We start from the raw sequence: 26866 nt of genomic DNA on the forward strand, positions 1-26866 counted from the left end.
AAAGCAACATGAGTTCAAGCTAATTCAAATGATAAATTGTGGTATATAACAAAAATTTGCAGATCATGGAAGGGAAGAATAAAAGTACCAGGGGAAAATGGACAGGTAACAAACAACAGGGTGGTGTTCATAGGGCCCCGGCCGTCGCAATACAAAGGGGGCCGCAGATCATGGCTGTTCCAGGCTAGATTGGACCCAATAACCTACTCAGAAGCTTCAGCCCGAATTTTGAGGTCCTTGTTGAAGACATTCCAATCGGCCTGCAGCTTCTTGCCCAGGATGGAGGGACTGAAGAGGAAGGACAGGAAGCCCTTGGACTCCTCCGACTGGGTCAAAAGAGTCGCCGCACCCTCCTTGAGAGGCTCCAGATGGAACTTATGCAAGCCCGAAATGGTGAAGACGGGCGGACCCTGCCAGGAGAAGAGGGATTCAGAATTCTCCTGAAGCCCAGAGCTCAATTGTGAGTATACACATCTGTCTCGCGGGTTCGGGAGTGCTTACCTTGACTTCGGCGACGAACTTGAATCCCTCGACGTTGATTTGAATCTTGTCGCCGACGGTCAGGGCGGCACCAGTCTTGCCTTCCTGTTGGATCTTGATCTCCTTGATCCACTCGGTGTGCCATTCTGGGTAAGCTGCGAAATTGAGGAGCTGGAGGGTTGTCAGCAGATCTGATTGGGTTCTGGACCGGGATACCTACAATTTCCCGGACTTTCGCGGGCGGCGCAGCGATCTCGATCTTGGTCTCGTTGAGGGGCATTGTCGATTCTGGCTGGGGAGAGGAGCTGAAGAATAGAAAGGGGGATGGTTGGCGAGCTAGTTGGATGATACTGAAAGGTGCGTGTGGATACGAGATGTGATGAGGTGCGTCGTGTGGCCCCGCACCTACTCATGAAACGTGTAGTGGCCCCTTGCAGTGTCATAGACCTCTATTTGACAACCTCCCCTGTTTGGAGTTCAAGCTACTAATTGTGCGGTGAATCCTAAATGCTTTAAACTAATGAGAATTACCATATAACTCGCTTTTAGAGCCTAAACACTGCTCTCTACTATATATTCCCGAGACAGAAACAAGCTAGAGTTGATATCCTCGCTGTCCGAATCCGTCGTGTGGGATTCCAGGTTTTTGAAGTTGCAATGGTTCAATTTGATCCAACTAACAAAGGCTCATTTTTCACGGGAAAAAGTCTGCAAATGCTGAAAGGGGTATTAAAAGAAGAAGAAAGAAAACAAAGCAGCCGGCTGCTAATGCATATCGGAACACTCAAAAGGCAACTAATTGCGTTAGCGGCACCCCTGCTTTCCCCCAGTCTAGGCATAGCAGGTACTCCAATGTCCACCTTCCCTTGCGAAGCTCAGTCCCTTGATAAAGTCATCCTTCCGACACCGTCCCAGCTCATCGACATCACATCCATGAAGCGGCACAACTCGATCATTCACCAAGACTCGCACCAAGGGCTCTTGATCCTCCTTCCTGTGAGATGAGCACTGCATCATTTCGATATAAGCGCGCGCTGCAAACGGAACAGTCCACGCAGCAGAGAATCCGTCTGCCTTAGCCGCAGACACAGCATGCTTCCGAGGCAAGGGGCCCGTTCCATTGTACAGCCCCAGGGCAAAGAAGATGGGGATCAGGCCATTGTCATGCGTGAAATCGGCGTAGATGGAATAGTTGAGCGGAAAAGAAGCAGTGCCGGGTGCGTCGAGGGTAGAGTTCGTGGTTGTATGGTCATGAACCGGGGTTTGGGTGAGTCGGGCAATAAGCTCATTTACGAAACCTACACCCTGGGTCGGGCCGAGTGGGTTGCCAGCGCCATACCCGTAGTACTTGGACAACGAGTAATAGTAGTTATAGTGCGACCATTCGTTGTCGCTGAAAAAAGCACAGAAGGGCGACCTGGTACTGCCCTCCGCGGAAATGGAGATTGTATCAAATGGGCACATGTCCATGAGGTAAAGAGCAAATTCCGGTGTGATAGTCACCCCGGAAGAAGAGTCTCTAGATGTTTGGCAATTGGTGGGATAAAGATGGACAAGTAACTATCCGCGATATCGTCGCCCAGTTTGCTTGCTTCGAACGCAGGACAAGAGTTGTGGTTCAGGGTGTTGTTGGAGTCCGTATCTTCGGAGATGATTACGCCAATTCGAGGCGTCGATGCTGGGGAAGCGTCTTTGTCATTCTGTTTGGTCTGCTGGAAGCCTTGGATGAACTTCTGACCAGATTCGATCACACGCGAGGATCCCGACGACCTGATGAACGGGGTATGTTTCCTTGCCAGTTTAGCATAGCGTTCGTAGAACTTAGTTCCGGAATTGACCATCTGGAGCCTCCCGAATGAGGTGAGATCATCACTCCCAAGAGTATAGTTGTAGGAGCTCAGAAAACCGGCCTTTCCCTTGAATGAAGTGGCATTGGCCTGGATTTCTTCGATAAGAGCCTTGTACTTCGAGCTCTTGGATGCCGTTGGAAATCTCGCGCCATGGCGAGACAGGACCTGGACAAACGTCACATTACAGTTGTCTGGCACCGCACTAGAGACGCTCTCATCGGTAAGCGAAAAGTAAGGGGAATACTGGCCCCAGTTGTGAGAGATATCTTGAAAGCATTGATATCCGGCGCGGACGCTGTTGCATTTTTGCGGACGATCAACTACCTTTTTTCGGGAACTAGAGAATATCGCCTGAGGTTGGTCATATGCGCCAGGTACTACTCGAGTCACAGAACGCATAGTGGTTTCATACCCAATCACCATATATACCGCGACACTCAAGATGCTCAGCAATGCTACCACAGTCACAACAGTCCATCTGCGCGGAACTGTGGCCTTGGACTTCAAAATCGGGAAATTCTCGGGGACTGGGTCTCTGAGAAGCCGCTCCTCTTCTGAAGGGATGTATTTGCTCGTCGGCCCTACCATCATTGTTTTCACGAAATGGTTACCCACTTGATCACAATGATGTCAAGGGGATCAATGGTTACGATTCCTTGACTTCCCGAGGCCAGGTAAACGTATGACGATGAAACGAGCAGCGGAAACGATGGGAGGACAATATTGATAACACAACGCGCATTCCTTGCAACGAGCCTGATTGTGGTCATCATGGTGCTCGTGAGCCCAGTGCGCCCTCTGATTGGCGGGTATACACACGTGGCGTATCTTGACGGTTGACCGATCAGGGTAACTCCAGGTACTTTTGTCCACTGCTAATCTGGTAGCATGCAGAAGTATCTGTACCTCTGCCTCCGGACATTTCCTTGATGGTTTGACCGCTTGAAGGTACCAATACGAGCAAAGCAACTGCGGTGTGGAGCCCTACGGTTTGTCCTTTCATCCTCTCCATTTCTACTCTGCAGTAGGAGCAGATGTGGAAGTTGCCCATGAAGCTGACACAGAAGACACTATCGAGCTGAGCAGACACAAGCGCTGGAGCCGAGGTGGTTGTTTGTGTGGTAGTGTGCGATGTTACTGGTCTACAGCAGCAACGTCTTTTACCAGTAATATTCTCAATCCAATCCGATCGCAATAAATTGCCGCTCAAGCAGTTCGTTTATGTAGCGCTGGGTAGAAAGGTGAAGTAAGGCGATACAACTAGTGTTCTCATGAGAGCAATGATTTTTCATACCAGTTTCCAGAAGTAGGACTCAGGTTTAGAAAACCCGTGGAATAAGCAGACTGTCGGGGAATACAAACGGCGATTCGCGGGGAGCCCAAAAGTAGCCTGATGTCTAAGGCTACATTACTGTGGGTCTGTAGTGAATGAGGTGGGTCCAATCACGTGATCACGTGTTGTCTATGGAAGCTTTATACATAGCTCTTGCACTTCGTTCCTCTCCCCTCTTCCCTCCCCAGTCCACATCACCCATCCCTCATCACGGTTTTTGAATCTATTGTGATGGCCATGCTATGTTTATCATGATTTTGTCCATTGGATATACAAAGCATCGTCACCCGTACACTGAAAACGCACACCCGTTCGACAACGCGTCTCCGGTACGCGTCGAGACCCGACCTCTCGCCCTTCGTGGCACTTTGTACAGCCAAACCTTCTTCGAACCCACCTGTCTCCTGCTGCCTTAAATGGTGACCTGCTCGGCGCTCTGCCTTCAGGGCGGTCCAGGTGGGGTCAAACCCCTAAGCCCTTGCCGGACGTTTGGTCTCCTGGCCAGAAAGTTTCTCGGGGAAGTCATACCAGATTTACGATTACACGAATTAGCCTGTGATGGGCAAATTTCGTCAAAATTTTTCTGCCATGTTCAGAGCCCTCGGGCACCAAAGACGGTGAACTATGCTGAGGTCCGTATGGGCCGAGCGTCGGTTCTCCCGTGCTGAACGAGTATGTTGGTCACAAATCGGATTGGCGACGCATGTGTGGAGCGACAGAGCCTCGCACCGAAAAGGCGGGTGGAGAATGCCAGGTGCCTCGGTTTGAGGTTACCTATGGGAAGCGGCACCATATGGTTTTTTGGATTTCTACGACGTTTCTGCTCGGGGGGCCCTAGGGCATTCTTCAGGGGTGGCACAGAGATCCGGCGCCTAGAACCCAACGGTTCCTATCACGCACAGGTTGTAGTCGTGGCAATTTTGAACCGTCCACTCGCCGGAATCGAGCTTGTTTTTCTTGGATCTGTCCAGGCAGACTTCAAGAGACTCGTTCGTCGCGAGGCTGTTCCACTTTGTTCCTTCTATGCCTCTTTTGGTTTCCCTACGGGGCTTCCAATTTTCTAGGCCGTTGGCACGTTCCGTCTGGCAATGATCATCTTCCCATCCCGGTTGAGTGTTCCTCGAACTCATTCGCTCGTTCATTTCCTCTTTCAAGCCATCGCTATCCTGTGCATACTCCTCCAGATGGGGATACCTGGATATCCCGCTCCTGCCTTTCACCCCTCCGACCTGCGACTCCTTAGCCATGGCCATCGAGCCTCGGCCACTGCGCGCCTCGAATTACGGCACCCGCCACCAATTCTGCTCTTCCATGAGAATCCCGACCACCCCTGTTAACCATCTCTTTGTGAAGCAGTTTGCAAATTGATTGATGGGCGACGTCCAAAAAACGCGATGGATTCGTTCATCGTTCCTCCTTCGGGAGTAGGATGCGATTTTTTCAGGATGCTCTTTGTTCGCTTCAACTAAATGCCCTCCGCCTGAGGAGAGGAAACAAAAACTTGTCCCAGAGGGTCCTGTACTACACACGAGAGAGAGGTGTCCGGCGCGGCAGATAACACGTTTGCCGATCGTGACGTTACAACGGAAATAATCGACGATTGCTTTACCAACTGGCTTCCATCGATCTCGACATACAAAACCCCAATCTCAATTCTTCTTTATACCGTGTCGGGATTTCGGGCTGTGAACTCGTCCGGGGCAGTCTTTCAAGGCCCGTTGCTCTTCCACTCCAATCCTGATTCTTGCAGTACCTCAATTTCTGCAGTTTCCCCTGCCCAAGTGCATGCGCTCTTTGAGCTTTGTTCTTTCGATAAGAATCGGGTTTTGCTGCATGAGTTGGATTCTTAGTTGGGCGCAAAGCAAAGGTGCGTCGAGTTGCGGCGTGGGACCTCACCCAGTGAGGATCAAAGTTTCGACTTGTCTATGCTGCAGTTGTTGCCCTTTGCTTCCAACGAAGTTTCCCTCTTTTGTGTCAATTCCAGTTTCCGTGTCAGATTGGCAAACCAGAACTCGCCGTGCCTTGGGGCTTACAGGGACTTCTGATAGACTCTGAGAACTGTGTTCGTGAATGCGGAGCCGAGTAATATGGATTGAACGGCTGCCCTAGACCCCCTTTTTTTTTTCTTATAAGTAACCCCCAAGAAAGCGCTCGTCAAACAGCACTAACTGCTCATCCAGATAGAATCGGTGCCACCCTGGGCTCCCGGGTCAGCCAGGCTTACTGTTCACAGAGCACGATGCTACAGGTATCGACTTTTCTGAGTGGAGATTACATTACCCGAGCCCTTTTGGGGAACATAGCACCCGCCGCACGAGCACAGTAGTAAGCGCCGTGAAAGTCAATGTCCACCACGCGGTGCCACCTGTCGAGCTCTTCGTCTATGCCACCCGCCTTGGCCCGGATACCAGCGTTCGCAATCCTGACATCGAGTCGACCAAAATCGCGCATGACGGCGTGGACAGCCGCTTGCACCTGCGAAGAAATCAAATGACCGCATCTAGCGTATAGCTGGCACGGAAGAGAAATCATACCTCATCAAAAATTTGCCCAGCGACCTTGTACGCTCTGATGTTGACACCGTACTCCTTTGCGACATCCACGGCCAACTCGTCAGCTTTAGGAGAGGATTTGTACCAGAGGGCCACATCGGCACCGGCGTCAGCCATACTACGAGCAACCTCGATACCAATAGCGCCCATGCCGCCGGTTATGATAACCACCTTGCCCTCTATGGAGAATATTTGGAAAACACTGTTGGATAGAGGGGGTTTCTACCGCCGAATGCTATGCTGTGCCATTTCGATTATGTCCTTGGACAGCTTTCAGGTCGAGTAGATGGTAGTATGATATAGTAATTGAATAGATGTCGATTTTGTAATTATTCAAGACCTCGCGTTTCGATGCCTTTTTTATATAAATTCTACATGGGGAGCTCTGCGTGCCGCCCCAAGTCTATGGCCGCTACAACGCATAAGAGCCCGCGTTGTAAATCTACATATAGACCAATGAGGCTATAGACAAAAACCCACCAGGGGAACATGGGCCTCTGATTTCTCGAGTGGTTTGGGTAAGTTGAGCAACCCACAATGAGCCGGACGTGAAGCTCTGCTGCAACGGACATTTGTGGGCCGTTTGATTGGTGGTTCCATAGCATGCTTGATGTTGGAGCCATAAGGAAGCGCTGTATGTCAACGACGGTAAGGATGTGAATTACCTCCGTTTAGTTAGTTAGTTTCAGTAAGTGCAAATGAGCTTTACGTATTACCGCGGTAACGGCACCGCGAGTTCCGACCAAGCGTAGATCAGGTGACCAAAACAATCCAGATGAGTAAGCAATCCTGCAATTCTGGGTGAGAGGCAGGGAGCGAGCATGTAGTGCTGAAGACGGAATACTGATAATCGAACAGAGCCGGCTTCATCTTTGTATGGCAACAGCACAGAAATAACAAGTCTAGGCTTGTTGCACACCAGAGCAGGGTGGGTGCGGAACTGTTTTGGGGAAGCACTCGTGAGGACCTTGCGGACGAGGACCTTGCGAGTGAGTACCTTGTGGGTGAAAGCCCCAATGCTCGACCAATGGACGTGAAATCATTGGGACCCTCCTCTCGGGATGGGTTATGCTTCTTAAACTTTATTTCGACCTCTGTCCGTTCGGTTGCTGCTATTGCATGCCATCAAGTCGCGTGCATGTCGCTTCGATCAGCCTTTTACGCGTCGGAGGCCTTGGCTTGGCCTCCAGAGCCTTGCATGAATCTTTTTATCCCTACTATATAAGTTGGACTGTTCCGAAGGTCTTATAAAAACGCCAGTAGGTTGGCCGAGATTGGCCATAGTATTTTCACGTATCCTTAGCCAAATCCAGTGACTGCTAAAGTTGACTTATCACTAACAAGCCCTGCGCTCAATGATATTTGGCTTTGGTATTCCTAAACTGAACTGGTAGTCAAGTCAGATGGCCGTGTTTACATTGTCAAAAAATTATTTAGATTGTTCCATGGTCAATGCTGCAGCACAAATGCGACGTGAAATTCAGCCCGAATACCACCATCTAAAAAAGAAAAAAGGCCTATGGCTCTTCGAATTCGATGCATTGCAGCAAGATACTAGAATCTCTGACTCGTTAATTAATACTCCAAGGGTAAAGTATAGAGTTCATAGCCGGATTCACTATTCTAACAATATTAAGTCTGAAGTAGACTCCACAGACACCAGAATAATAGAAAAAGGAAAACAGTAAGCAAACGGAAAGGTTCCTGGATGATGGCTGAGTAATTGGTTATTTCCTTGCACGGCGGGTAATCGAAACGATCCGCCCAAGTCGTCTCAATTGACCGCTCTAAGGGCATGAACACTGAAACCACGGACTAGGCTAATTGAGATATAAAGTAACAGTCTCATCTTATGTAGTCTGGGATCCATATAAAGCAGTATATTGGCAGAAAATGGAGGCGACGCAGACTGGAAGATATCTGAGTGATTACCGGCCAACTTTTCATAAAGCGTGTATTTACCACGCCACAACAGACATTTCAGACCGAGGACCGAGCGCCGCTGGCCTATTGAACTGAATTGTGCGGCCCGACCCCTTAAAGCCTTTTCGTCACTTTCCCACAACCTGCCTATTTTCATTACTCCCATCCGCGACCAAACACTGCCAGGGTGTTCCCAAACATGGCTCTGCATTTGACTCAATCTCAGCGTTTGCAGTTGGTGATATCTATCTCTTTCTGCTTTTTCGTTGCAGAGATATCGGGTACCACAGTAATCCCTCGGTTAACGTTCGTGGCCTGACCGTTGTCGCCTTAGTTGGATTCTACACACATTCTCTAGCCCTTGTGGCAGATGCATTCCACTATGTACGATAAACGTCTCCCTGTCCTCGAAATCCTCCAGCAGCTAATACTTCATAGCTGAATGATCTGATTGGATTCGTCGTGGCATTTGCTGCGTTGAAAGTCGGTGTTACGGTTTGAACCCGCTCATGCTCATAGCTAACTGAAACCAGATCTCCGCGAAGAAAGATTCCCCCCAAGACCTATCATTTGGCTGGCAGCGGTCTCGACTTCTCGGTGCATTTTTCAACGGCGTTTTCCTTTTCGCGTTAGGTGTCAGCATATTCCTTCAGTCGATAGAGCGATTTGTATCTGTCGAAGGTGCGTGGCATCTCATGTGCGGACATTATATCCTTCCGCTAATACAGCTACGCAGTCGTGGGACAGCCAAAACTTGTGTTGATCATTGGATGCGTTGGCCTTGCGCTCAACGTCATCAGCGCCTCTTTCCTTCACGGTCAGTGTAGGGAACTCCTGTCTGCGTGACATATACACTAACCTGGACCCTCCTGTCCAGACCACGGCCATTCACACGGTGAGGTTTCAGGGCCTTCAGTGGCAGCAGCGACGACTGGGGATACGGAAGATGGCACTGAGCAGGTTGGTATATTACCCGCGACAATTTCTCGACACTTACTCAGGCGTATCACAGGTCTTTGCCTTGCACGACAACCATCGTCACAATAACCTCCAGCCGTCCAAGAAGGGATACGATCTCGGCATGCTAGGTGTCTTGATCCATGTGCTGGGTGACGCTGCCAACAATGTCGGTGTCATCATCTCGGCTCTGGTGATCTGGCTCACTACGTACCCGGCTCGCTACTATGCAGACCCTGCTGTCAGCATGGCTATTGCCATCGTTATCCTTACAACATCAATTCCGCTGGGTTCGTTTACCCTGAATAATCGGAGTTGCCTCTGTAGACTGACAAGTCTCCTGTCTAGTGAGGAGCTCGGGCAAGATCTTACTCGAAAGCGTCCCAAATGGTATCAATCTTGAAGATATCAGACATGATCTTGAAACTGTGCGTCCCAAGCCCATTCTCCCCGATCCCGGGCTAACAGTGGCAATGAAATCCAGATACCAGGGGTGTTGTCTGTCCACGAACTCCATGTCTGGCGCCTCAACCAAGAAAAGGCATTGGCATCTGTCCACGTCACGATTTCAAACGAGACCATTTCCGAGTTTGTGCAAATAGCGAAGACCATGAACGATTGCTTTCATAGCTATGGTGTTCATTCGGCTACCTTACAGCCCGAACTTGGATCAAATCCTCCTTCAGCAATGGTGTCAGGTGTTGGCGACCCGGATGATTGGTCGCAGCTATGCCAAGTCAAATGTGGCGTCTCATGTGAGGTGTTGACATGCTGTGGCTAATCTGTTGTTCCACAATTCAATATCTGGGAGAGTAGTGCTGGAAACCAGGTATGGGGGTCATAGTAACGAGATATGCCCTTTAAACACATGACTTGAATGTGGGATATTGAGGTAGATAACTGAGGATAAATCAAGTCAGAATAAGTCGGGAAAAATATGGATTAATGTCGGGAGCTCGCTACCCGCAACTTCATACGCTAAAGCTTGGCCAAAATCAAAGCCTAAGAAGCGATAGTAGGGACATCTTAGTGATCTAGCTATATACAGGGGCATATTATTTCACGCTCGACAGTCAAGAGAACTGCAGCATCCCTTTTGTGTTGCTTTCACCGTCATAAGGGAAAGGGAAAGGCTAAAATAGAATAAACAAGGTTATTCGTTCTTAAAGGCAATGTGGCTCATCTTCTCGGATGATTCTTTCGCTTCCAGCGGCACAGATGACACGTAATCTCGACTACTAGTGCTGGTCGATTCGTTATCAACTATAGAGGGGCGGAATTAGCAGGGCTCTTTGCGGGGCTAAAAAGAGAGAGGCATTTATAAGCTCTCCTGTGTTCCCACAATCTGACGGCAGAAAATTCCCATTCTCTACCCCTGGGTCTTGTTTTTTGCGAGCATTACAGAGCTGGCAATTCTTAATGTTCTTTTCTTAGACGATCATCATCCCAATATTGACAACAACCGCCTGATATGTCTGGTCTTCTGGGAAAATTGGCCGGTCAGGTATCTGGCCAACAGTCCGGCCAGCCTTCGGAAGGCTCCTCTGGGCTCGTGCATAAAGTGACGGATGCTATCACCGGCCAAAAGCACCCGCAAGATGGCCAGGGTTATCCACCTACGTATGGGAGCAATCAAGAAGGGAGACCTTATCCTTCAGATACTAAGTTTACTTTCCGAGAACTTTGGCCTGTGCATCCCCACAGGAGCATTCGAACAAAGAGCCTAATATGTCAGGGCACTGAGAAGGTTATTATGGTCAGCCCGAAAACCAGAATTCCTACGGCCATCGCTACGAAGATGGACACGGTGGTTACAGCAATAGGAATGACGGCTTTGGAGGCAATGGCCGATGATACTACCCTAGTGATCCCTTTAACGGCTACTCGGGTGACCACGGAGGCTATGGCCCTGATCCCCCATGGAAGAGACCCTCATCAGTATCAGGCTGGTCACGGTGGACACGGCGCACCAGGTGGGTATCAAGGAAATGGCCAGGATCACCAAGAGTATTATGGTGGACACAATGCACCACCTAGCTACGAAGCCCATGGGCAGTATTCTGGTGGGCACAGTGCTCCTGGTAGCTATGAGAGGCCCCACACTAAGTACCGTGGTCCGTATAACGACAGTGGCCTCGGGGGTACACAAGGGGGCCATGGAAGAGGCCACGGCGGATACGAAGGAGCATACCATGGGCGGTGGTCACTGATATTAGGATGCTATGAATCTACTGACGCGGGATCAAAAACATTCTCATGTTCCACTCCAGACTAGTGTCACTGAATATGAAATCATTGCATCTCAGAAAATTTGACCTACTAATGACCGGTTTTGTACTACACCGCGATGACAACCTCACATCTGAATTTGCGCACCATGCACCAAAGGATGTCCTTGCGATGGTCCAAGGAAGTTTGTAAGATGCGGCGATCTCTCCGTGTTGATGAGACAGCGCCGTCAGCCAATGCTGAGCAGCTACAGGCCGGGCTCCCTGAGCAATAGAAACCCCTTGAAATCGAAACATCCCAGGTGGACCCCTCTAAAAAAAAAAGACAGGAAAAGAAGATCCGCACATGGCACGGTATTTACCACCTTCCTCTATTCTAAGTCTCCCCGGAGGCTTACCAATACTTACCTACAAGACTCCCCGATGATGATATATTCCGGGTTCCACTTCATATACATACAAGAATCCCACTGTAAACTCGGCGAATCGAGAGCCCTAAACCTTAGAATAGCTCCACTCGGTCCAATAACTTGATCGAATTTAGTTCCATCTCAGATCAAGATCTTAAATTAATCCAATCCTTTACCTTCATGATCCACAGACTGAACCTGGAAACGGCACAAATGTATAAGGCGATGCCCTCGGGTGTACAACAATTCCCTGAGACATCACCGGAGGAAAGGCCTGATTTGCATACAAAACAGGGGCTCCTCTCGAAAAGTTTCTCTATCCTCAAGTTGACCCTTGCAGCTCATACCATGACCCCAATGCTGCGAACACCAAATCTCCTGCTCTGATATCACCCAGCTCTTAAGCGAGTAAAGTACATACGACCATAGGGTGTGGAGAACAGGGCTTCCCGTCCGCTCAGCCGTACTTAAGCCACACGCCGGTCAGTTAGTACTATGGTGGGTGACCACATGGGAATCCTGACTGTTGTATGTTTTTTTTCTCGCGCCATTTTTTTGATTCGTCCGGAAATTTGCTATCGCCGCCACTCGGCCGAGACCGGAGCCCCCGATCCACTTACTAATTTGATCTTTCGATGATGACTAGTTAGTTGGCTCCGAACTAAGATAGGCTTACGCCTACTTAAAACATGCGAAGTGCCCTACAGGTCGGGGGCGAAACTCGCAGAATACGGCCCTAGGCCCGCTTTACGCTCTAAGCTGCTTTCTAGGAGGATATCCGGCTGAAAATATGGCTAAGGCAAGCCGCCAACTGGTGCATTGTAATTGTCGTTCTTTGGCAAGAGATAGAATCTTAGCTTAGCACGTCCCTATGCCCCAAGGGAGGCAAGGAGCTAGCGGTTCACACCGCCAGCTCTCCTGGACGTTAATAAATACTACTACTACTACTAGTTAGTTGGCAGCGGTAGAGCAGCGACTAAGAGATGGATATCCTTGGATTTGAAATGGATGAGATTATCACAGTTTCTCGTGGGTTGGGTTCTCCTGATGTAGGCCCATTGTGAGAAAGATTGTTTTTGCCTTGACATATTGTTCCCCGTTCCCCCCAGGAACGCTATTCTTACCAACCAGGGATCCCCGAATAACATAAATATACACGTCCTTACAGGAGCAAAAATATAGGTACTGGTATAGGTACTGCATATTTGATAGAAGTAGGACTACGGAGTAATCTGTGGTTTGAGTTGCATAGAAAACAAAGCGTATAATCCGCGATAAGCATCAGGTTCACCGCCCCGCGGAGCTTTATGTGAACCCCTTCTCCTTTCGAGTCTGACCTTGACTGGACACTGAGCACCGCTGACCTAGAATTTCTACCGCCAGCCTAGTTCGATTCTGAACGGAGATTATCTCAACTTCGTTGCCCACATTGGAGTAACCGCTATTGCGTTTTGTGTTGATATCGCTTGTTTCATCTTCCTATCCGAGACAGCTCCAAGAGATAGGCAGAAGACGAGGACAGGCGGTATGCTTTCTTAAAAGTCAGCAAGGCATCATCCATCGAGAAACATGGAGGTAATCAAGTCGGTTTTCCGGCCGGACTTCACTTGGCCCCAACCGATGAAACCGACTATCAGTAAAACTACGCCCGCCTTGCCATCTCGCCCGGGAAAGCTCCGACAAAGGGTATGGGGCCTATTGCATACATGCCTGTCCCACTTCTCAAAATGGTACACGAGATGGTATGGTGTCTATTCTGAGCCCCATGTCTATCAATTACCCTTCGGACTCATACTCAAGTGGTCTGATCGAACCAGCGAAGAAGAAGCTGTCGCCATGCAAATGGCACGAGCGGCCGGGATGCCCGTTCCGATGGTACTTTCATACGGATGGCACCCTGGCTGCTCGTACAACCGGTTTTGGTCAATATTGATGACACGGTTGCCGGGGTTTACGCTCGCAAATTCATCCGATCCTTTGGACGTCGAAGTGGAAGAACCCTGGCTGAGTGAACTGCGAGACTGCATTGATTCCATGCGTCAATGGACGTCGCCTTATGATGCGAGCATATGTTCTCCCATGGGCACTTCCATACGAAGTTCCCGCGTCCCAGATCATATTATGGGCCCTTTCCCCACCGAAGCAGAGCTACATGATTTCCTTCTGAGTCCTGCCTCCGGGCACGGCTTTGATTCAACTCAAGAGTATATCGACGCATTGGCCCAGGCGAATGAGATACGCAAAATGCCGCACCGTATCACGTTCACTCATGGTGATTTCAAAGCTCACAACATCATGGTCGGAGATGATAATCAGCTTACTGGAATTCTTGATTGGGAATCAGGCGGATGGATGCCGGAGTACTGGGAATATACAACTGCTCTGAGATTTGGAAGGAGAAGCTGGTGGGGAGAGGTAGTCACCTGGTTGGGTGGAGACAAATACAGCCAGCAATTGACGTGTGATATTGCACTGAATTCGTTGACCGTCGACTCTTACATAGCCTTCTAGAGGCCTAATATTATCAGAGCAAAGTGAGTACCGTACGGACGGTACGGTAAATATGTGAGCAGGAGTCAGTCCTAATTTTTTTTTTTTTGAACCGGTCCTTTTTGAATGGATCTATGTTGCTGGTTTTGCGGAAATAGCTTATGTTGGCCCGCTTATTACTGCGACGAACCATGGTCGGGGAACTACACCCGTGTGACAACAAGCTTGAGGGCCTGCAACTCTGCGACGGCGATACAGACAATTCCTTGATTGTCTGACTCAAGGTATCCCACAGTATCTCATCAAGGTAAATCTCGGGGTCGTGCTTCTATCCCAGGGCTTGGAGATTACCAACACATAAGCACAGAGCGACATAAACGGCAGACGCATCCGAAACGAGGGGCGGTGAGGTGATGTCATGCGAAAGAGGGACAGCCACAATCAAAGGAGAAGCATTTGAACACTTTCCACGCATCAAGTCTGCAACGATGGGAGGCGGACCAGAACTACCCTACCGCCAGAAACAAATGGAGCCAGCCGCAAGCCCAAATTCCAATTACCACGCCGTGGTGGATCTAGGCAGGTGAATCGCTCCACCCATGGTCATTCGCGAAGATACAGCAGAACGAGCCCAGCAACTAACCTACAACCACAGTAACGGAATACGATGCTCCATCTCCGATCTTTCAGCGCCAACCACTCGAGTAATCCCGACTGTGCACTTCCGCCGCGTCAACATCTCGCTCTACGAAGCCCAGCTCGATCCCGAGACTGGCGAGCGCATCCCCATTCCCAAATCAGTCATTGACCATGTCGTCTCTGCTATTCTGCGATTCCAGATAATCTGCGTCGAGATTGGTGTACCGCCCCAGAATGTCCGCTTCATCGCAACAGAGGCTACTCGGACGGCGATCAATTCTGCCGCCTTCACAGATGCAATCCGCGAGAAGACTGGCATTACAGTGGAGATGCTGCGAAAGGAGGAGGAAGGGATTATCGGAGCATGGGGGATCGCTAGTAGCTTCTCCCACGTTGAGGGCCTAGCGCTCGACCTAGGAGGAGGTAGTATGCAAATCACCTGGATCGTCTCGCACGCGGGCGATGTGCAGATCAGTCCGCAGGGCGCGGTGAGCTTCCCCTACGGTGCGGCGGCATTGACGCAGAAGCTTGCAGACTTGGGCCGAGGGAAGAGCAAGAGCGAGGCGAAGGAAGCTAGGGAGGAATTTCGGAAAGAGATGGCCAGGAATTTTAATGAGGCCTTTGAACGGCTACAGATCCCCGAGAGCATGATGAGCCGAGCCCGAGAGCAAGGAGGGTTCCCGCTTTACTTGTCCGGTGGTGGCTTTCGTGGCTGGGGCTATCTGCTTCTGTACTTGCACCAAACCCGCGGGCAGAACTATCCTATCTCCATCATCAATGGTTACACGGCGCCGAAGAAGGAATTCGAGAATACCGATGTGTTAGAGGAAGTTGCACGAGAAGCCGATGAGATATTCCCGAGTGTCTGACCGCAGGCGGAAGCAGGTTCCTTCTGTTGCTTTCCTAGTGGATGTATTGGCGAAGTCGGTTCCTTATGGGATCAAGGAGGCACACTTCTGCCAAGGTGGAGTCCGAGAAGGAGTCCTCTTCCGTCAAATGCCCCCGGTGGTCCGTCAGCGCGACCCTCTGGAGGTTGCCACTACTCTCTATGCGCGCCCATCAGCTCAAATAATCGCCGCGTTGTTGCTGGCTGCCCTACCACGACCAGGTCTGGGGCGATCGGTACCAGAGTCTATCACCATACACCTGATCCAGGCGTTTGCAAATTCACTGTATGTCCATTCAACAATGCCCAAGGAACTCTCGTCGACCGCTGCGCTTTACAGTACGAGCGCTGGATTCTTGGCTTCAACACATGGAGTGCCTCACTCGCATCGTGCGCTTCTGGCCCTACTACTTCAAGAACGGTATGGTGGAGAGTTGCCACCTCGTGATGTTGGGTACAAGGGCCACATGCAAGGAATATTGACACCTGAGGAAGTGTGGTGGACTCGGTACCTGGGGAAATGGGGATATGTTCTCGGTCAATTATACCCAATTGGTATAATTAATTCCTCCAGGCCGCGTATCATCCCCTCTGCTCGTTGGGTGACCGGGCTAGGCAAGAAGGGCAAGAAGGATGGCCTTGAACTCAAAATTACCGTCCAAAAGGTGGAACATGACGCGACTCATCTCAAAGAAGAATTGGTGCACGATACGAAGAAGGTCATAAAGGTTGGGAAACGCAAGAACTGGATCGGAGGGGAGGATGGTTGGGGTGTTAAGGTTGTGGTCGCAGTCGTGGAGGAGGATCTGTTACCGGAGCCATGATTCTCGGCCACTTGGTTGGGAAACACAAGCCTTCGAGAAAGCCCCAACTCTGACCGGCATGTGAACGTTCATCTTTCGGGTTTATTACTTTGACGATGGTATTCGCGCTATAGGAAAGCTAGATAGTGACAGCATCGAATGTGCAGTCTTTTTTCTGGGTTTATACTTTTTTCTGGGTTTATATTCTCGAACGGCCTTTGAAACACCAAAGATAAATACGCTACATTGAATAATATTCCATGAGGGATGGTTGAATTGATCACATCCAAAAGACATTGACTGCGCAGTCGAAGAACCACCGGTACTTCTTACGAGCGTCATACCTGGCATCTTTGGTAATATGCAAAAATTGCCTTGAATTGGAATTATGACGATCTATGAACATGTAGAACGTGGTTAAGCGTGGATGTACTCCCGCTGGTCCTCAGCAGGCGGTTATACTCTTGCCAATGTGGGTCCAAGGCATATAGGCGACTTCGAGGTTCCGGCACTTATGAACTTCGACTTCTCCCCCAGATTCTATAACAACCCTGCGGCCCCTGGGAAAAATACTCTAAGGCTTCTCCTATTGTGAATCAGCTCCACTGCATATAATGGCCGCTCGTAACACGCTTCGCCGCTCCCTGCTCTACGGTAAGAACCGGTCGCGTCTTCCCCGCATTTCAACCGGAAGCTTCACCAGCATCAGACCGCTAACTCCATGCTCCATTCTAGTTCCCGGGTCGTCGCAGCGCTTCTTGGATAAGTCCCGCAGCCTTGTCGCTGACTGCATCGCCTACGACCTCGAAGACAGCGTCACTCCTCACAAGAAAGCCGAAGCGCGCACTCTCGTGCGGAGAGCAATCGACCAGCCCATCCCCTCCGGCCTTCGCGAGCGCGCCGTGCGCATCAACTCAGTTGACAGTGGCCTAGCACTAGGTGACCTGACAGAAGTGGTAAGCTACCCGGGCAGACCAATCTCACGTCAAAGGACTTCAAGAATCTAAATCCCTTTCTCCCAGCTCCAATCGCCCAATCTCTCCACAATCGTCATCCCGAAAGTCAACTCCGCCTCAGACCTAACCTTCGTCCACGATGTCGTATCGCACACCCTCTCACAACAATCCCAAACTGACCGCCCCCCCAATCTCCCTCCTGGCCCTCGTCGAGTCCGCCCAATCCCTCACCAACCTCCGCGAGATCTGCGCCGCAACACCCCTCCTGCAAGGCCTCATCTTCGCAGCCGAAGACTTCGCGCTAGACCTCAGTCTCACCCGCACTCCCTCCCTGACGGAATTCCTTTTTGCGCGCTCTGCCATCGTAACAGCTGCTCGCGCGGCTAACCTCCCCTCCACCATTGACCTCGTCTGCACAGCGTACAAGTCTGAGAAAGCGGATGGCTCGCCGCCCGCGGCGCTGGAGGAGGAGTGTCAGTCCGGGCGTCGACTAGGCTTCAATGGCAAGCAATGTATTCACCCGACGCAAGTGAAGACGGTGAATGCCATTTTCGGGCCGGATGCGGAGGAGACGGTGTGGGCGATGCGGGTTGTTGTTGCGGATGAGAAGGCTGCGGCTGCGGGGCGGGGGGCGTGGACGCTGGATGGGAAGATGATTGATGTGCCGGTTGCGCAGAAGGCGAAGGCTATTGTTGCGAAGGCGGAGGCATGCGGTGTTGATGTTGCAGGGTTGAGGGAGGAGTGGAAGCATCAGGAGCCCGAGTAGGGGTCGAGGGGATGTTCAAAGCCCATGTATATAGCTTGGTTTCAGTCTATTATGATTTGTACAAACTCATGAACTGCGGTAGATGTTCAAGGGATAATAGTATTCGACTTTGCAACACTTTGATTCCGAAAGATGGATTCGGTAGAAAGTGTCAGTTTCAATCAAGTTGACACTCGCAGCCACTGGTTGGTATACTCTGCATCTCCTTTGACTTGATAGACACAACCAGATTTGTTGTCGTAGGCAGCGAATAGCGACCAATGATATGGTTCTCATGGTCCCGTGTTAGGCTTACTAGGCTAATCTGGATATTCGAAGTATTCTTCCCGGTATAATCACAGCCCAAGAATTCTTCCTCAGGACACTCGGGGTCGATGGATATCTCAACAGGGTAAGCAGGATAGTCAAACTCAAAAAATTCGTCATCCAGGCTGTACCACAAGTACGCACACCCAAGTGACTCGTCCGGTGCATGATATCCATGCTCCTTCATTTGGGTAGTGAGGGTCTCTTTGAACTGAATCTTTGCTTCACCTGGCCTGCGGAACTGATCACGCAATCCAGCATTTATAGTATCTCTAATAGACACCATCTTATCTACACAATGCTGTTTCGTGTTCATGACCGCCTTTACCTCAGCTGGTGTGTTGCGGTGGCACAGCACCAGCTCCCTGTCACGAATAAACCAGGGGCTCCTTCGGCACTTTTCCTGAATATGCTGCTTGAAAGCCCCCAATGTTTGGAATATCAAGGATCCGCCCCCGGGGTCCAGACATTCGATCCCGCTGCTGTCTGAATACCGCGCATATGTTTCCAGTTTCAGCCAGTTGATGGCTCTGGTTTCGCACCACAAGATACTTCCAAGTCGCCCACTCGTGAGAAGGTCATTCAGTAAGCCACATGGAACTTTCTTTGGTGGAAGCAAGATTCGCATCGGTGTCCAGTTCTCTTTGGTTAGACTCCAGTTATGTGCTTTCACTCCCCAAAATCTATACCGTAATCCCTTCTCATCCTCGTCGCCCTGACGTGGGGATCTATATGCCGCAAAGGCGGTGATATATGAGGGCGCAATTTCCACTAGCTCGGACATGAAAAAGGTCTCGTCATGATTTTCAAACGGCTCACATTTCTCATTGAAGTGAACTCTAAGTCGATGAGCTGTTGTTGTAGTTAGGAAGATCTGAAGAGAATTGGCTTATTACAAAGAGTGTATCAATGGTACATGGGATGCGTTTAAACGGACGAAGATTGATATGTCAATATTGAGTACAGGAAGAGGATGGATAAATTGTCTGCGAACCAGGGCTATTATACAGAATACTAAGACAATCTGTATGTAAACCTGATTATTCAGTATATTTAATTTTAGTATGGTCCAAAAAGAGTTGGTAGTGTGTATACATGAGTATACATATGTATGTGATGGGATAGGCGACGGAAGCAGTATGCACACAGACTTTTGCCCCTTAATGCGTATCATCTACACCGGCGTTTCCCCGAGATTGCGTATCTCTCGGCCTGAAGACCGCGTCAAGTTATCTGGCTGGAGCCGATTACATAACCGGTTATCACGCAAGAGCCGATCCCCGCACGCGGTCTTTCTACTGTTTTCTTTCCAATTCGGAAGTGATAGTTCCTGAACATCTCTATGAGCTTGATTAAAGCTTGCGCAAGATCAATCAACCTCGTGCGACGAAACCCCCCGCTCTGCAACGCGTCCCTTAGACCCAGCCCGCTCGGCTTATCACTTCACCCCACCTTCCGACGCACGATGGCCTCCGCAATGGCAAAGCGCCTTGAGGGCAAGACAATTGTTGTGACCGGAGCTTCGTCTGGAATTGGCAAGAGCACCGCCAAGGAATTCGCCCGCACTTCGCCCAAGAATCTGAAGCTGATTCTGACCGCGCGCCGCATTGATGCTCTCAAGGCGCTTGCCGAGGAGATCAAGGCCGAGGTCGGCGATGGCGTCAAGGTCCTGCCTTATCAGCTGGACGTGAGCAAGCCGGAGCAAATTAACAACTTCGTACCATCATTACCCGAAGAATTCAAGGAAATTGATATTCTTGTCAACAATGCGTGAGTCATGGATAGGACACAATGGCGCGGCAAGCGAATCAGAGGACTGACAATCGGAATGCAGTGGACTCGTCAAGGGCGTTGCACAGGCTCCTGATATTAAGGCCGAGGACATGAGTATCATGTTCGATACCAACGTCACCGGTCTCATTAACATGACGCAGGCCATCCTCCCCATCTTCAAGAAGAGATCCGAGGGTGGTCGTGGTGACATTATCAACATTGGCAGTATTGCTGGCCGTGAGCCTTATGCCGGTGGCGGCATTTACTGTGCGACCAAGGCCGCCGTCCGCTCTTTCACCGAGTCCCTTCGAAAGGAATTGGTTGCTTCCCGCATTCGGATCATTGAGATTGACCCCGGCCAGGTCGAGACTGTATGAATATTCCCTACCCGAAACCAGTTGCCCACAGCCGAGCTAATTCAAAACAGGAATTTTCCGTTGTGCGATTCTATGGCGATAAGGCCAAGGCGGATGCGGTTTACAAGTAAGTCCAGACGAGAGCGAAACATCCGGAGCTGAGCTGACTGGAGTAATTAGGGGAGTTGAGCCTCTGACCGGTGATGACATTGCTGAGATCATTGTATTCGCCGCGGGTCGCCGCGAGAATGTTGTGATCGCTGACACGCTTGTTTTCCCAAGCCACCAGGTACGTACTGGCGTTTGAGCCCCTTTAATGTTGGCCTTGGATGTCATGACTAACTTTCCACAGGCTTCTGCCGGTGTCATGCACCGCAAGTCATAGATATCTTCATAGCAGTTGAAACCAAGGATATTGATGTAGGCGATAAATCACATACCAAATAGACTGCCTAACTTGTTTATTCTGCCTCGATGTCGTAGGCGACGAACTAGTCTACGGGGTGTTTCCAAGGGCTCTGTATAGCTTATAGCGCACGGGTCAGAGCTTTTTAGTTGCCATTGAACCGGAGTCAATCCCCCCGCCGCCCCATGCCCAGCGCTGGAAATGTTACCTCAAGTCTCTCAAGAGCAGACAGTCCAGCTCCTTTGCCTAACTAGCTCGTCGAAACCATCTGCCATATGTCGGCCATCGGCTGTCGGCAAAAGATATCATGCGGGGAGTCTGGGAAGCTTTCCTGGGAAGCTTTTCCGTGGGTGCGGGCCGCTTCAACCACATCTTACCACGATGATGGAAATCGGCCAGGTAAATCGGTCACTTCAACTAACTGCTGCTGCTGATTTCCAGCGAATCCTTCGTCGATGAATACCTAGTCATGATAACATGCACTGATCGGCTCTCGGCAGTCCATGACGCCTCCAACTCCACCGCCCACACCTTGGACCCGCAGGAGCAAGTCCGGAGCATGAAACATCTCCAGAAGCAGCATGAGACCCATTCTTTACGCTTCCCCGCCGGGCCGCTATTCATTCTTTCAGAAAGCTTAGATCTCTTGCCCTGTTCTGCTTGTCTTCCCCGCAATGTCGCCCGATCGCCGCCATGGCCGTATATCAACTTCCCTCTCGCAGCGCTCTTCCCCTGACACTTCGAGTTTATTTTCCATATGGCCTCGTCAATTAATGACCTGGTTCATTACCCCGTCTGCATCTAAGTCGTCGTACACTCAGGTCCCCCAAGATCCAGACCAGACTCAATTGGAGTCCGGCTCTGAAATGGAAGCCTCGCAGCTTGTAAAGGCGCGCTTGCGCACATACTGGCTGGCTACCGTGCTGTGCTGTGGCGGTGCGCTGTTCGGGTATGACTCGGGGGGTTATCGGTATGGTGTCTTCTTAAACCGAGTACCCAGATGGAGGGAAAGGACCAAGTGAGCTGATCTATCTGCAAGGGGGCGTTCTTACATTTGGCTCGTTCAAGGAATCGTTCCAATTCACAGCGACGCAGAAAACGCACATTAGTGCTATTGCGGTGGGCATTCAGCAGGCCGGGGCCTTTGCAGGGTGCTTCATAATATGGCCCGTGACGAACCGGTACGGGCGCCGCATTGCGATGATGCTATGCGCACTGGTCTTCTGCGTCGGGGTTATCCTCGAAACCGTTGATTCACATTCCTCGCCGCTTTCTATGTCGGCCGAGTGATTTGTGGTCTGGGGGGTTGGGGGGTCCGCAACTATTATCCCGATTTACATGTCAGAGATGAGCCCGAAAGAGATTCGGGGCCGGCTCGGTAGCTGCTACCAATTTACTTATACGATTGGGATCCTGGTCTCGTACTGGATCGATTACGGCGTGGAGTTCATGCCGAGCGGGGCTCGTCAGTGGCAGATTCCCATTGCACTGCAGCTGGTACCCGGTGCTTTGATGGGCATTGGCATGTTCACGCTAGATGAAAGTGTCCGGTGGCTGCTAGCCCACGGCAAGACAGAGGAGGCATGGCGAAGCCTCGTCTGGATACGCGCGGGGGACGGCCCCGCCGTGAGTGAAGAGTTCGAGGATATGCGCCGAGGCCTCGAGGATGAGCGGCATGCGACGGCAGGCTTCCGGCTGCGCGAGCTACTCGAGGGTCCGAATCTGCATCGCCTTCTCATCGGAGGCGGCCTCTTTCTTGCCCAGCAGTCGACGGGATCGACTGCGCTGGCTTACTTCGGGCCGCAATTCTTCTCTCTCCTGGTCGGTCCGGGAGATAAGAATCTCTTGCTGACGGGCATATTTGGCGCGATCAAAGTCGTTTCATGTGGCTTCTTTGTGATATTCATGTCGGATCGGTTTGGTCGACGACCGACGTTGACTATCGGCGCTGCCTTTATGGCTGCGTGTATGGTTGCGACGGCGGCTGTTATCCGAAGATATCCCCCCACGGACGGTGTCGTCACGAATGCTGGAATCGCCACCGTCGCGCTCATATACCTGGACATCATTGCCTATAATCTCAGCTGGGGCCCTCTGCCATGGCCCTGTGCGAGTGAGATCTTCCCCACGCGAATCCGGGAGCCGGGTGTGGCGTTCGGAGTTGGTTCGCAATGGCTCTTTAATTTTGTGTGGAGCTTTTCAACACCGTATATTATGGCTGGTATAGGCTGGGGCACATTCTTATTGTTTGGTCTCCTCGACGTTCTTATTGTGGGATTCACCTATTCCTGTCTCAAAGAGACAGCTGGCAAGACGCTTGAAGAGATCAACAGCATGTACGATGGGGTTGACGCAGATGCCGAGCATGGGTGGAAAGGCGATGCTTTTGGTCAGACGCAGGGGCCAGATCGAGAGCCTGGCCAGTCCCACTCTGATGGCGCTGAGTCCGTCAGGAGCGACACCAAATCTAGTCGACATAAGATGCACGCGGCGCATCTTGAACAATTAACTAGCATAAGCGGGAGAGCATGATTTTTGCATGAATACTTTTGAAGTATGAACGGTCTGTCGATGCACCGACTTTCGCTACCGCCATCTATAGATTTACAAGGCAATGAATGGATAATCATCAAGGCGCAGCTACGTGTACATAGTGATCAAGCATATTCCAGTATCATGAACATACCAAAGTCATTTCTTCATTTTGTACTATCTAAAGATGCGGGTATTTAAACAATGACCTTGTGGGTGGCGGGAGCCTCCTCGGGCTCGCCGAAGATGTTGATGTCCCAGCGAGGCTTGTCTGTAATTGAATTAGTATATGACCTCATTCCAAACTCGTTTCAGGGAAAACGTACTAGCAACGTAAGGAGTGTTGTAACGGCGGCGCTCGCTCTCGAGCTTGGAGACCTTAGCGATCTCCTCGGGAGTAAGCTCGATCTCCTTGAAGTTGTCACGGATACGCGAGGGAGTGACAGACTTGGGGATCACACTGTGACCACCGACCTGGGACCAGGCGAGGCTACGAGAACGTTAGTAGAAACAGGCAATATGGAGCAAGTTTCAAACATACATGACGTGAGCGGGGGTGACCTCAGTTCCGAGACGCTTAGCGGCGGACTCGGCGACTTCCTTGATCTCGGGACGGGTGATGAGGAGGGGAACTCCCACGTTGTTGTTACCGAAGGCCTGAACCGTCAATTAGCACGTATAACTGTGCAGTCATAAAGTAGTACATACCGAGTAGGCAGTGATGTGGATTCCCTTCTTCTGGCAGTACTCAACGAGGTCGTTGCTCTGGAGAACGGGGTGGCGCTCAATCTGGTTGGCAGCAGGGACAACGCCGGTAGCATTAATAATAGCCTCGAGCTAGAAGGTATGTTAACGCACGACTCGATGTATAAGGATGAAGCAGGTGCACGAACGTGAGGAATCAGGTGGTTGGAAACACCGACAGAACGGGCCTTGCTCTTGGGGAGCTTGGTCATGGCTGTAGGGAATTAGTCTTTGATGCGGAGCATTATCAGCTGGATGGCTTACCCTTCCAGGTGTCCACAATGGAGATGTTGTCTTCAATAACAACGTCACCACCCTCAACCTTGCTATCGGCAACAAGAGGGAAGTAGTCGTCGCCGCTCTTGAAAGCAACGGGCCAGTGAACGAGATAAAGCTAACGCGGTTAGCATCGCATTTCTTGAATCGCCCAGTTTAGCTCTCCACTTACGTCAAGGTAGTCCAGCTCAAGCTCGGCAAGGCACTTGTCGAGAGCAGCCTCGACGTCCTTGGGGTCGTGCTGGGTGTTCCACAGCTTGGAAGTCTAATGTGGAAAAGAGTCTTTAGCAATTGATCTTGGGCAGATTTTTGAGTGCAAGGGGAAGCTTACAATGAAGATGTCTTCACGCTTCAGGCCGGGGACATCCTTGTAAGCGCGCTTGATACCCTGGGCAACCTCCTTCTGGTTCTGGTAGCTATATTCGAGTGGTCAGTGATTATCCAGAGCGGGATTACACCAAACCGACCGCGGGGAGTTCCGATGACGTACATAGTAGCCAGATCCTAAATAAGGTTAGCCTTCTCTTCAATTGAAAGAGAGAACAAGAGCTACACTTACCAGGTGACGGTAGCCAGCCTTGAGGGCCTCGTAGACAGCCTCGCCAACTTGGCCAGGGGCGGATTGCCAGGTACCGAATCCCAGTTGGCTAAGACTAAGTTAGCGACAGTCCATTGGCGTGACCCGACAGCTACTCACGGGATAGGGTGGCCAGTGTTCAGCTTAACGGTCTTTCCAAGAGACATGATGGATTTCTAGCAAGCTGGAATGAATTGAGCAGAGAGGATGAAGAAAAAAAAAGAAGGATGGCGAAATGCGTGGGATGCAACGCGTCTAATAAAGCGGCGACGTGACCGTGGGGTTCCCTCTATGCACCTTGGTCGAGCAGGCCATCCCACGGTAGCCCCTCCTTCGATGCCCTTCTACCCCCGGAGTAGACCCCACCGAATACTAGATCGGCATCTGTGCAACTATGGGATGGGATCGATGGTCCAATCACGTATACTACACGACTGTTCGAATCAAGGAATTCTCAACACGGTGAATCTGCAAGTCGTAGTAATAGCCCATTGATTTGCGTCCGTATTCAAATGTCTGAAGCTGCATAGCATCTAAGTACCTCCCGGGTCCCCCACGAACCTATTTATCTGTGATGTCATCGTCTTGTCCGCTTTTAACCGGCTTGTTTTATCCGAGCCTAGTCCCATACAAAGCAAACTCTGCATTTTTCTCCAGACCAACTACAGCGAGGTAGCCATTGGTGGAAATGATGACTTGGCATTTATCCGCCTCTCAGACAAGCCAGACTCGGGCACTCTATAAAGTCTAGTGTCCTGGCCTGTTAACTCCGTCAAAATAGCGGCACGATCGATTCGACCCCCCATGCTGACAGGGCTAGTGGAGCAGTCGAGGAAGGTCTAACCGTTCGGGGTCTCAAACAGGCAATATATCCACGCACCTTCCCGATATCTTCATGTCCGCCCGTCGCGGGGGATGGCCTGCCCCGACGCCCACGATTTCCTCTTTCTGCATTGGTCGGAGATCTGCAGAGTTTTTCTCTTACCAAACTCAAATAGCTGTTGATGAATTAGAGTTATCGTGCAGCGTGAAGAGTTCACGCACGGATCGCCGTTCGACCGGTGGTTATGCGAAGATGTCCTAATGCTGTACACTACTGGTTCCTTGGAAACTTTGAGCTAGGGCTTCATCGCCGATATATCGAGAATCTACAAAGAGCAAGGCTGATATAATACACAACAAGGTATCCATTTCAAGATGACCATTGAATGGACAAACCAAAGAATCTCTTAGCTCGAGCCGCTTATGGATATGCCTGTAGGGGTACCTAATCCGTGGTATACATATACACATACTCATGGCCATGCTATAAGGCTCGTCAACTGGCGATACCCCTTCTCTCGCACCGAAAGCTCCGTTAAAAGAGCCATCCGACCAAACGAGTCGCCAAAGTCGTCGTACAAATCCAGCCGTTACCAGCATAATATAAGTCGCTTATCGCTTGGCGAATACTTACGATTCTTCCATGTAAGGCCGACGCGGTAAGTTAACTAACTATAAATAAGGGGCTTCCGTTATTCTAGAACCATCAAACTTACATATATTTCACCCTTTTATCATAATTTACAGATCTCCTTCCCCTCTATCGCTCTATCAGCTACGAGCCCGGTCAGTCTGCGAATT

The 26866-nt window shown here is 50.6% G+C and overlaps 15 protein-coding genes across 15 annotated transcripts; 8 read left to right on the plus strand and 7 right to left on the minus strand.

Annotated features, from left to right (window-relative positions):
• Positions 1 to 203: 203 nt before the first annotated feature.
• On the minus strand, positions 204 to 760 carry N7468_002977 (SRPBCC domain-containing protein; the record flags this gene model as incomplete). Its single annotated transcript, XM_058472274.1, has 3 exons — positions 204 to 440; positions 502 to 651; positions 701 to 760. 3 exons carry the CDS (start codon positions 758 to 760, stop codon positions 204 to 206), a joined length of 447 nt encoding a protein of 148 aa, XP_058331277.1.
• A 551-nt stretch (positions 761 to 1311) lies between these two features.
• On the minus strand, positions 1312 to 2918 carry N7468_002978 (histidine phosphatase family protein; the record flags this gene model as incomplete). The annotated part of the gene is made up of 2 exons (XM_058472275.1): positions 1312 to 1997; positions 2042 to 2918. The coding sequence occupies 2 exons, from the start codon at positions 2916 to 2918 to the stop codon at positions 1312 to 1314; spliced, it is 1563 nt and encodes a 520-aa protein (XP_058331278.1).
• Positions 2919 to 3174: 256 nt separating this feature from the next.
• N7468_002979 (uncharacterized protein) lies at positions 3175 to 3381 on the minus strand (the record flags this gene model as incomplete). Its single annotated transcript, XM_058472276.1, has 1 exon — positions 3175 to 3381. The coding sequence occupies one exon, from the start codon at positions 3379 to 3381 to the stop codon at positions 3175 to 3177; it is 207 nt and encodes a 68-aa protein (XP_058331279.1).
• A 1154-nt stretch (positions 3382 to 4535) lies between these two features.
• N7468_002980 (uncharacterized protein) lies at positions 4536 to 4910 on the minus strand (the record flags this gene model as incomplete). Its single annotated transcript, XM_058472277.1, has 1 exon — positions 4536 to 4910. The coding sequence occupies one exon, from the start codon at positions 4908 to 4910 to the stop codon at positions 4536 to 4538; it is 375 nt and encodes a 124-aa protein (XP_058331280.1).
• Positions 4911 to 5934: 1024 nt separating this feature from the next.
• Positions 5935 to 6464, minus strand: N7468_002981 (Sorbose 5-dehydrogenase (NADP(+)); the record flags this gene model as incomplete). The annotated part of the gene is made up of 3 exons (XM_058472278.1): positions 5935 to 6138; positions 6198 to 6417; positions 6442 to 6464. 3 exons carry the CDS (start codon positions 6462 to 6464, stop codon positions 5935 to 5937), a joined length of 447 nt encoding a protein of 148 aa, XP_058331281.1.
• A 1873-nt stretch (positions 6465 to 8337) lies between these two features.
• N7468_002982 (cation diffusion facilitator family transporter) lies at positions 8338 to 9876 on the plus strand (the record flags this gene model as incomplete). Its single annotated transcript, XM_058472279.1, has 9 exons — positions 8338 to 8419; positions 8473 to 8522; positions 8577 to 8633; positions 8672 to 8819; positions 8875 to 8955; positions 9016 to 9098; positions 9151 to 9385; positions 9444 to 9523; positions 9580 to 9876. The coding sequence occupies 9 exons, from the start codon at positions 8338 to 8340 to the stop codon at positions 9874 to 9876; spliced, it is 1113 nt and encodes a 370-aa protein (XP_058331282.1).
• A 690-nt stretch (positions 9877 to 10566) lies between these two features.
• N7468_002983 (uncharacterized protein) lies at positions 10567 to 11370 on the plus strand (the record flags this gene model as incomplete). The annotated part of the gene is made up of 1 exon (XM_058472280.1): positions 10567 to 11370. One exon carries the CDS (start codon positions 10567 to 10569, stop codon positions 11368 to 11370), a length of 804 nt encoding a protein of 267 aa, XP_058331283.1.
• Positions 11371 to 13302: 1932 nt separating this feature from the next.
• On the plus strand, positions 13303 to 14244 carry N7468_002984 (aminoglycoside phosphotransferase family protein; the record flags this gene model as incomplete). The annotated part of the gene is made up of 1 exon (XM_058472281.1): positions 13303 to 14244. One exon carries the CDS (start codon positions 13303 to 13305, stop codon positions 14242 to 14244), a length of 942 nt encoding a protein of 313 aa, XP_058331284.1.
• A 467-nt stretch (positions 14245 to 14711) lies between these two features.
• Positions 14712 to 16572, plus strand: N7468_002985 (putative transcription regulator (RTG2); the record flags this gene model as incomplete). The annotated part of the gene is made up of 3 exons (XM_058472282.1): positions 14712 to 14806; positions 14879 to 15725; positions 15748 to 16572. The coding sequence occupies 3 exons, from the start codon at positions 14712 to 14714 to the stop codon at positions 16570 to 16572; spliced, it is 1767 nt and encodes a 588-aa protein (XP_058331285.1).
• Positions 16573 to 17165: 593 nt separating this feature from the next.
• Positions 17166 to 18273, plus strand: N7468_002986 (HpcH/HpaI aldolase/citrate lyase family protein; the record flags this gene model as incomplete). Its single annotated transcript, XM_058472283.1, has 4 exons — positions 17166 to 17205; positions 17287 to 17507; positions 17574 to 17651; positions 17722 to 18273. 4 exons carry the CDS (start codon positions 17166 to 17168, stop codon positions 18271 to 18273), a joined length of 891 nt encoding a protein of 296 aa, XP_058331286.1.
• Positions 18274 to 18430: 157 nt separating this feature from the next.
• On the minus strand, positions 18431 to 19363 carry N7468_002987 (uncharacterized protein; the record flags this gene model as incomplete). The annotated part of the gene is made up of 1 exon (XM_058472284.1): positions 18431 to 19363. One exon carries the CDS (start codon positions 19361 to 19363, stop codon positions 18431 to 18433), a length of 933 nt encoding a protein of 310 aa, XP_058331287.1.
• A 558-nt stretch (positions 19364 to 19921) lies between these two features.
• Positions 19922 to 21093, plus strand: N7468_002988 (SDR family oxidoreductase; the record flags this gene model as incomplete). Its single annotated transcript, XM_058472285.1, has 5 exons — positions 19922 to 20349; positions 20414 to 20723; positions 20780 to 20835; positions 20889 to 20997; positions 21061 to 21093. The coding sequence occupies 5 exons, from the start codon at positions 19922 to 19924 to the stop codon at positions 21091 to 21093; spliced, it is 936 nt and encodes a 311-aa protein (XP_058331288.1).
• Positions 21094 to 21788: 695 nt separating this feature from the next.
• On the plus strand, positions 21789 to 22404 carry N7468_002989 (uncharacterized protein; the record flags this gene model as incomplete). The annotated part of the gene is made up of 2 exons (XM_058472286.1): positions 21789 to 22089; positions 22154 to 22404. 2 exons carry the CDS (start codon positions 21789 to 21791, stop codon positions 22402 to 22404), a joined length of 552 nt encoding a protein of 183 aa, XP_058331289.1.
• A 48-nt stretch (positions 22405 to 22452) lies between these two features.
• Positions 22453 to 23646, plus strand: N7468_002990 (uncharacterized protein; the record flags this gene model as incomplete). The annotated part of the gene is made up of 1 exon (XM_058472287.1): positions 22453 to 23646. The coding sequence occupies one exon, from the start codon at positions 22453 to 22455 to the stop codon at positions 23644 to 23646; it is 1194 nt and encodes a 397-aa protein (XP_058331290.1).
• Positions 23647 to 23843: 197 nt separating this feature from the next.
• akr1 (putative aldehyde reductase (AKR1)) lies at positions 23844 to 25410 on the minus strand (the record flags this gene model as incomplete). Its single annotated transcript, XM_058472288.1, has 11 exons — positions 23844 to 23917; positions 23973 to 24136; positions 24188 to 24303; positions 24355 to 24483; positions 24540 to 24604; positions 24655 to 24784; positions 24839 to 24931; positions 24998 to 25082; positions 25157 to 25170; positions 25226 to 25313; positions 25364 to 25410. 11 exons carry the CDS (start codon positions 25408 to 25410, stop codon positions 23844 to 23846), a joined length of 1005 nt encoding a protein of 334 aa, XP_058331291.1.
• Positions 25411 to 26866: the final 1456 nt, after the last annotated feature.

The sequence above is a fragment of the Penicillium chermesinum genome (genome assembly GCF_028974085.1).
Source record: "Penicillium chermesinum strain IBT 19713 chromosome Unknown utg000003l:1.0-5111272.0:1.0-5115320.0, whole genome shotgun sequence".
Taxonomy (NCBI): domain Eukaryota; kingdom Fungi; phylum Ascomycota; class Eurotiomycetes; order Eurotiales; family Aspergillaceae; genus Penicillium; species Penicillium chermesinum.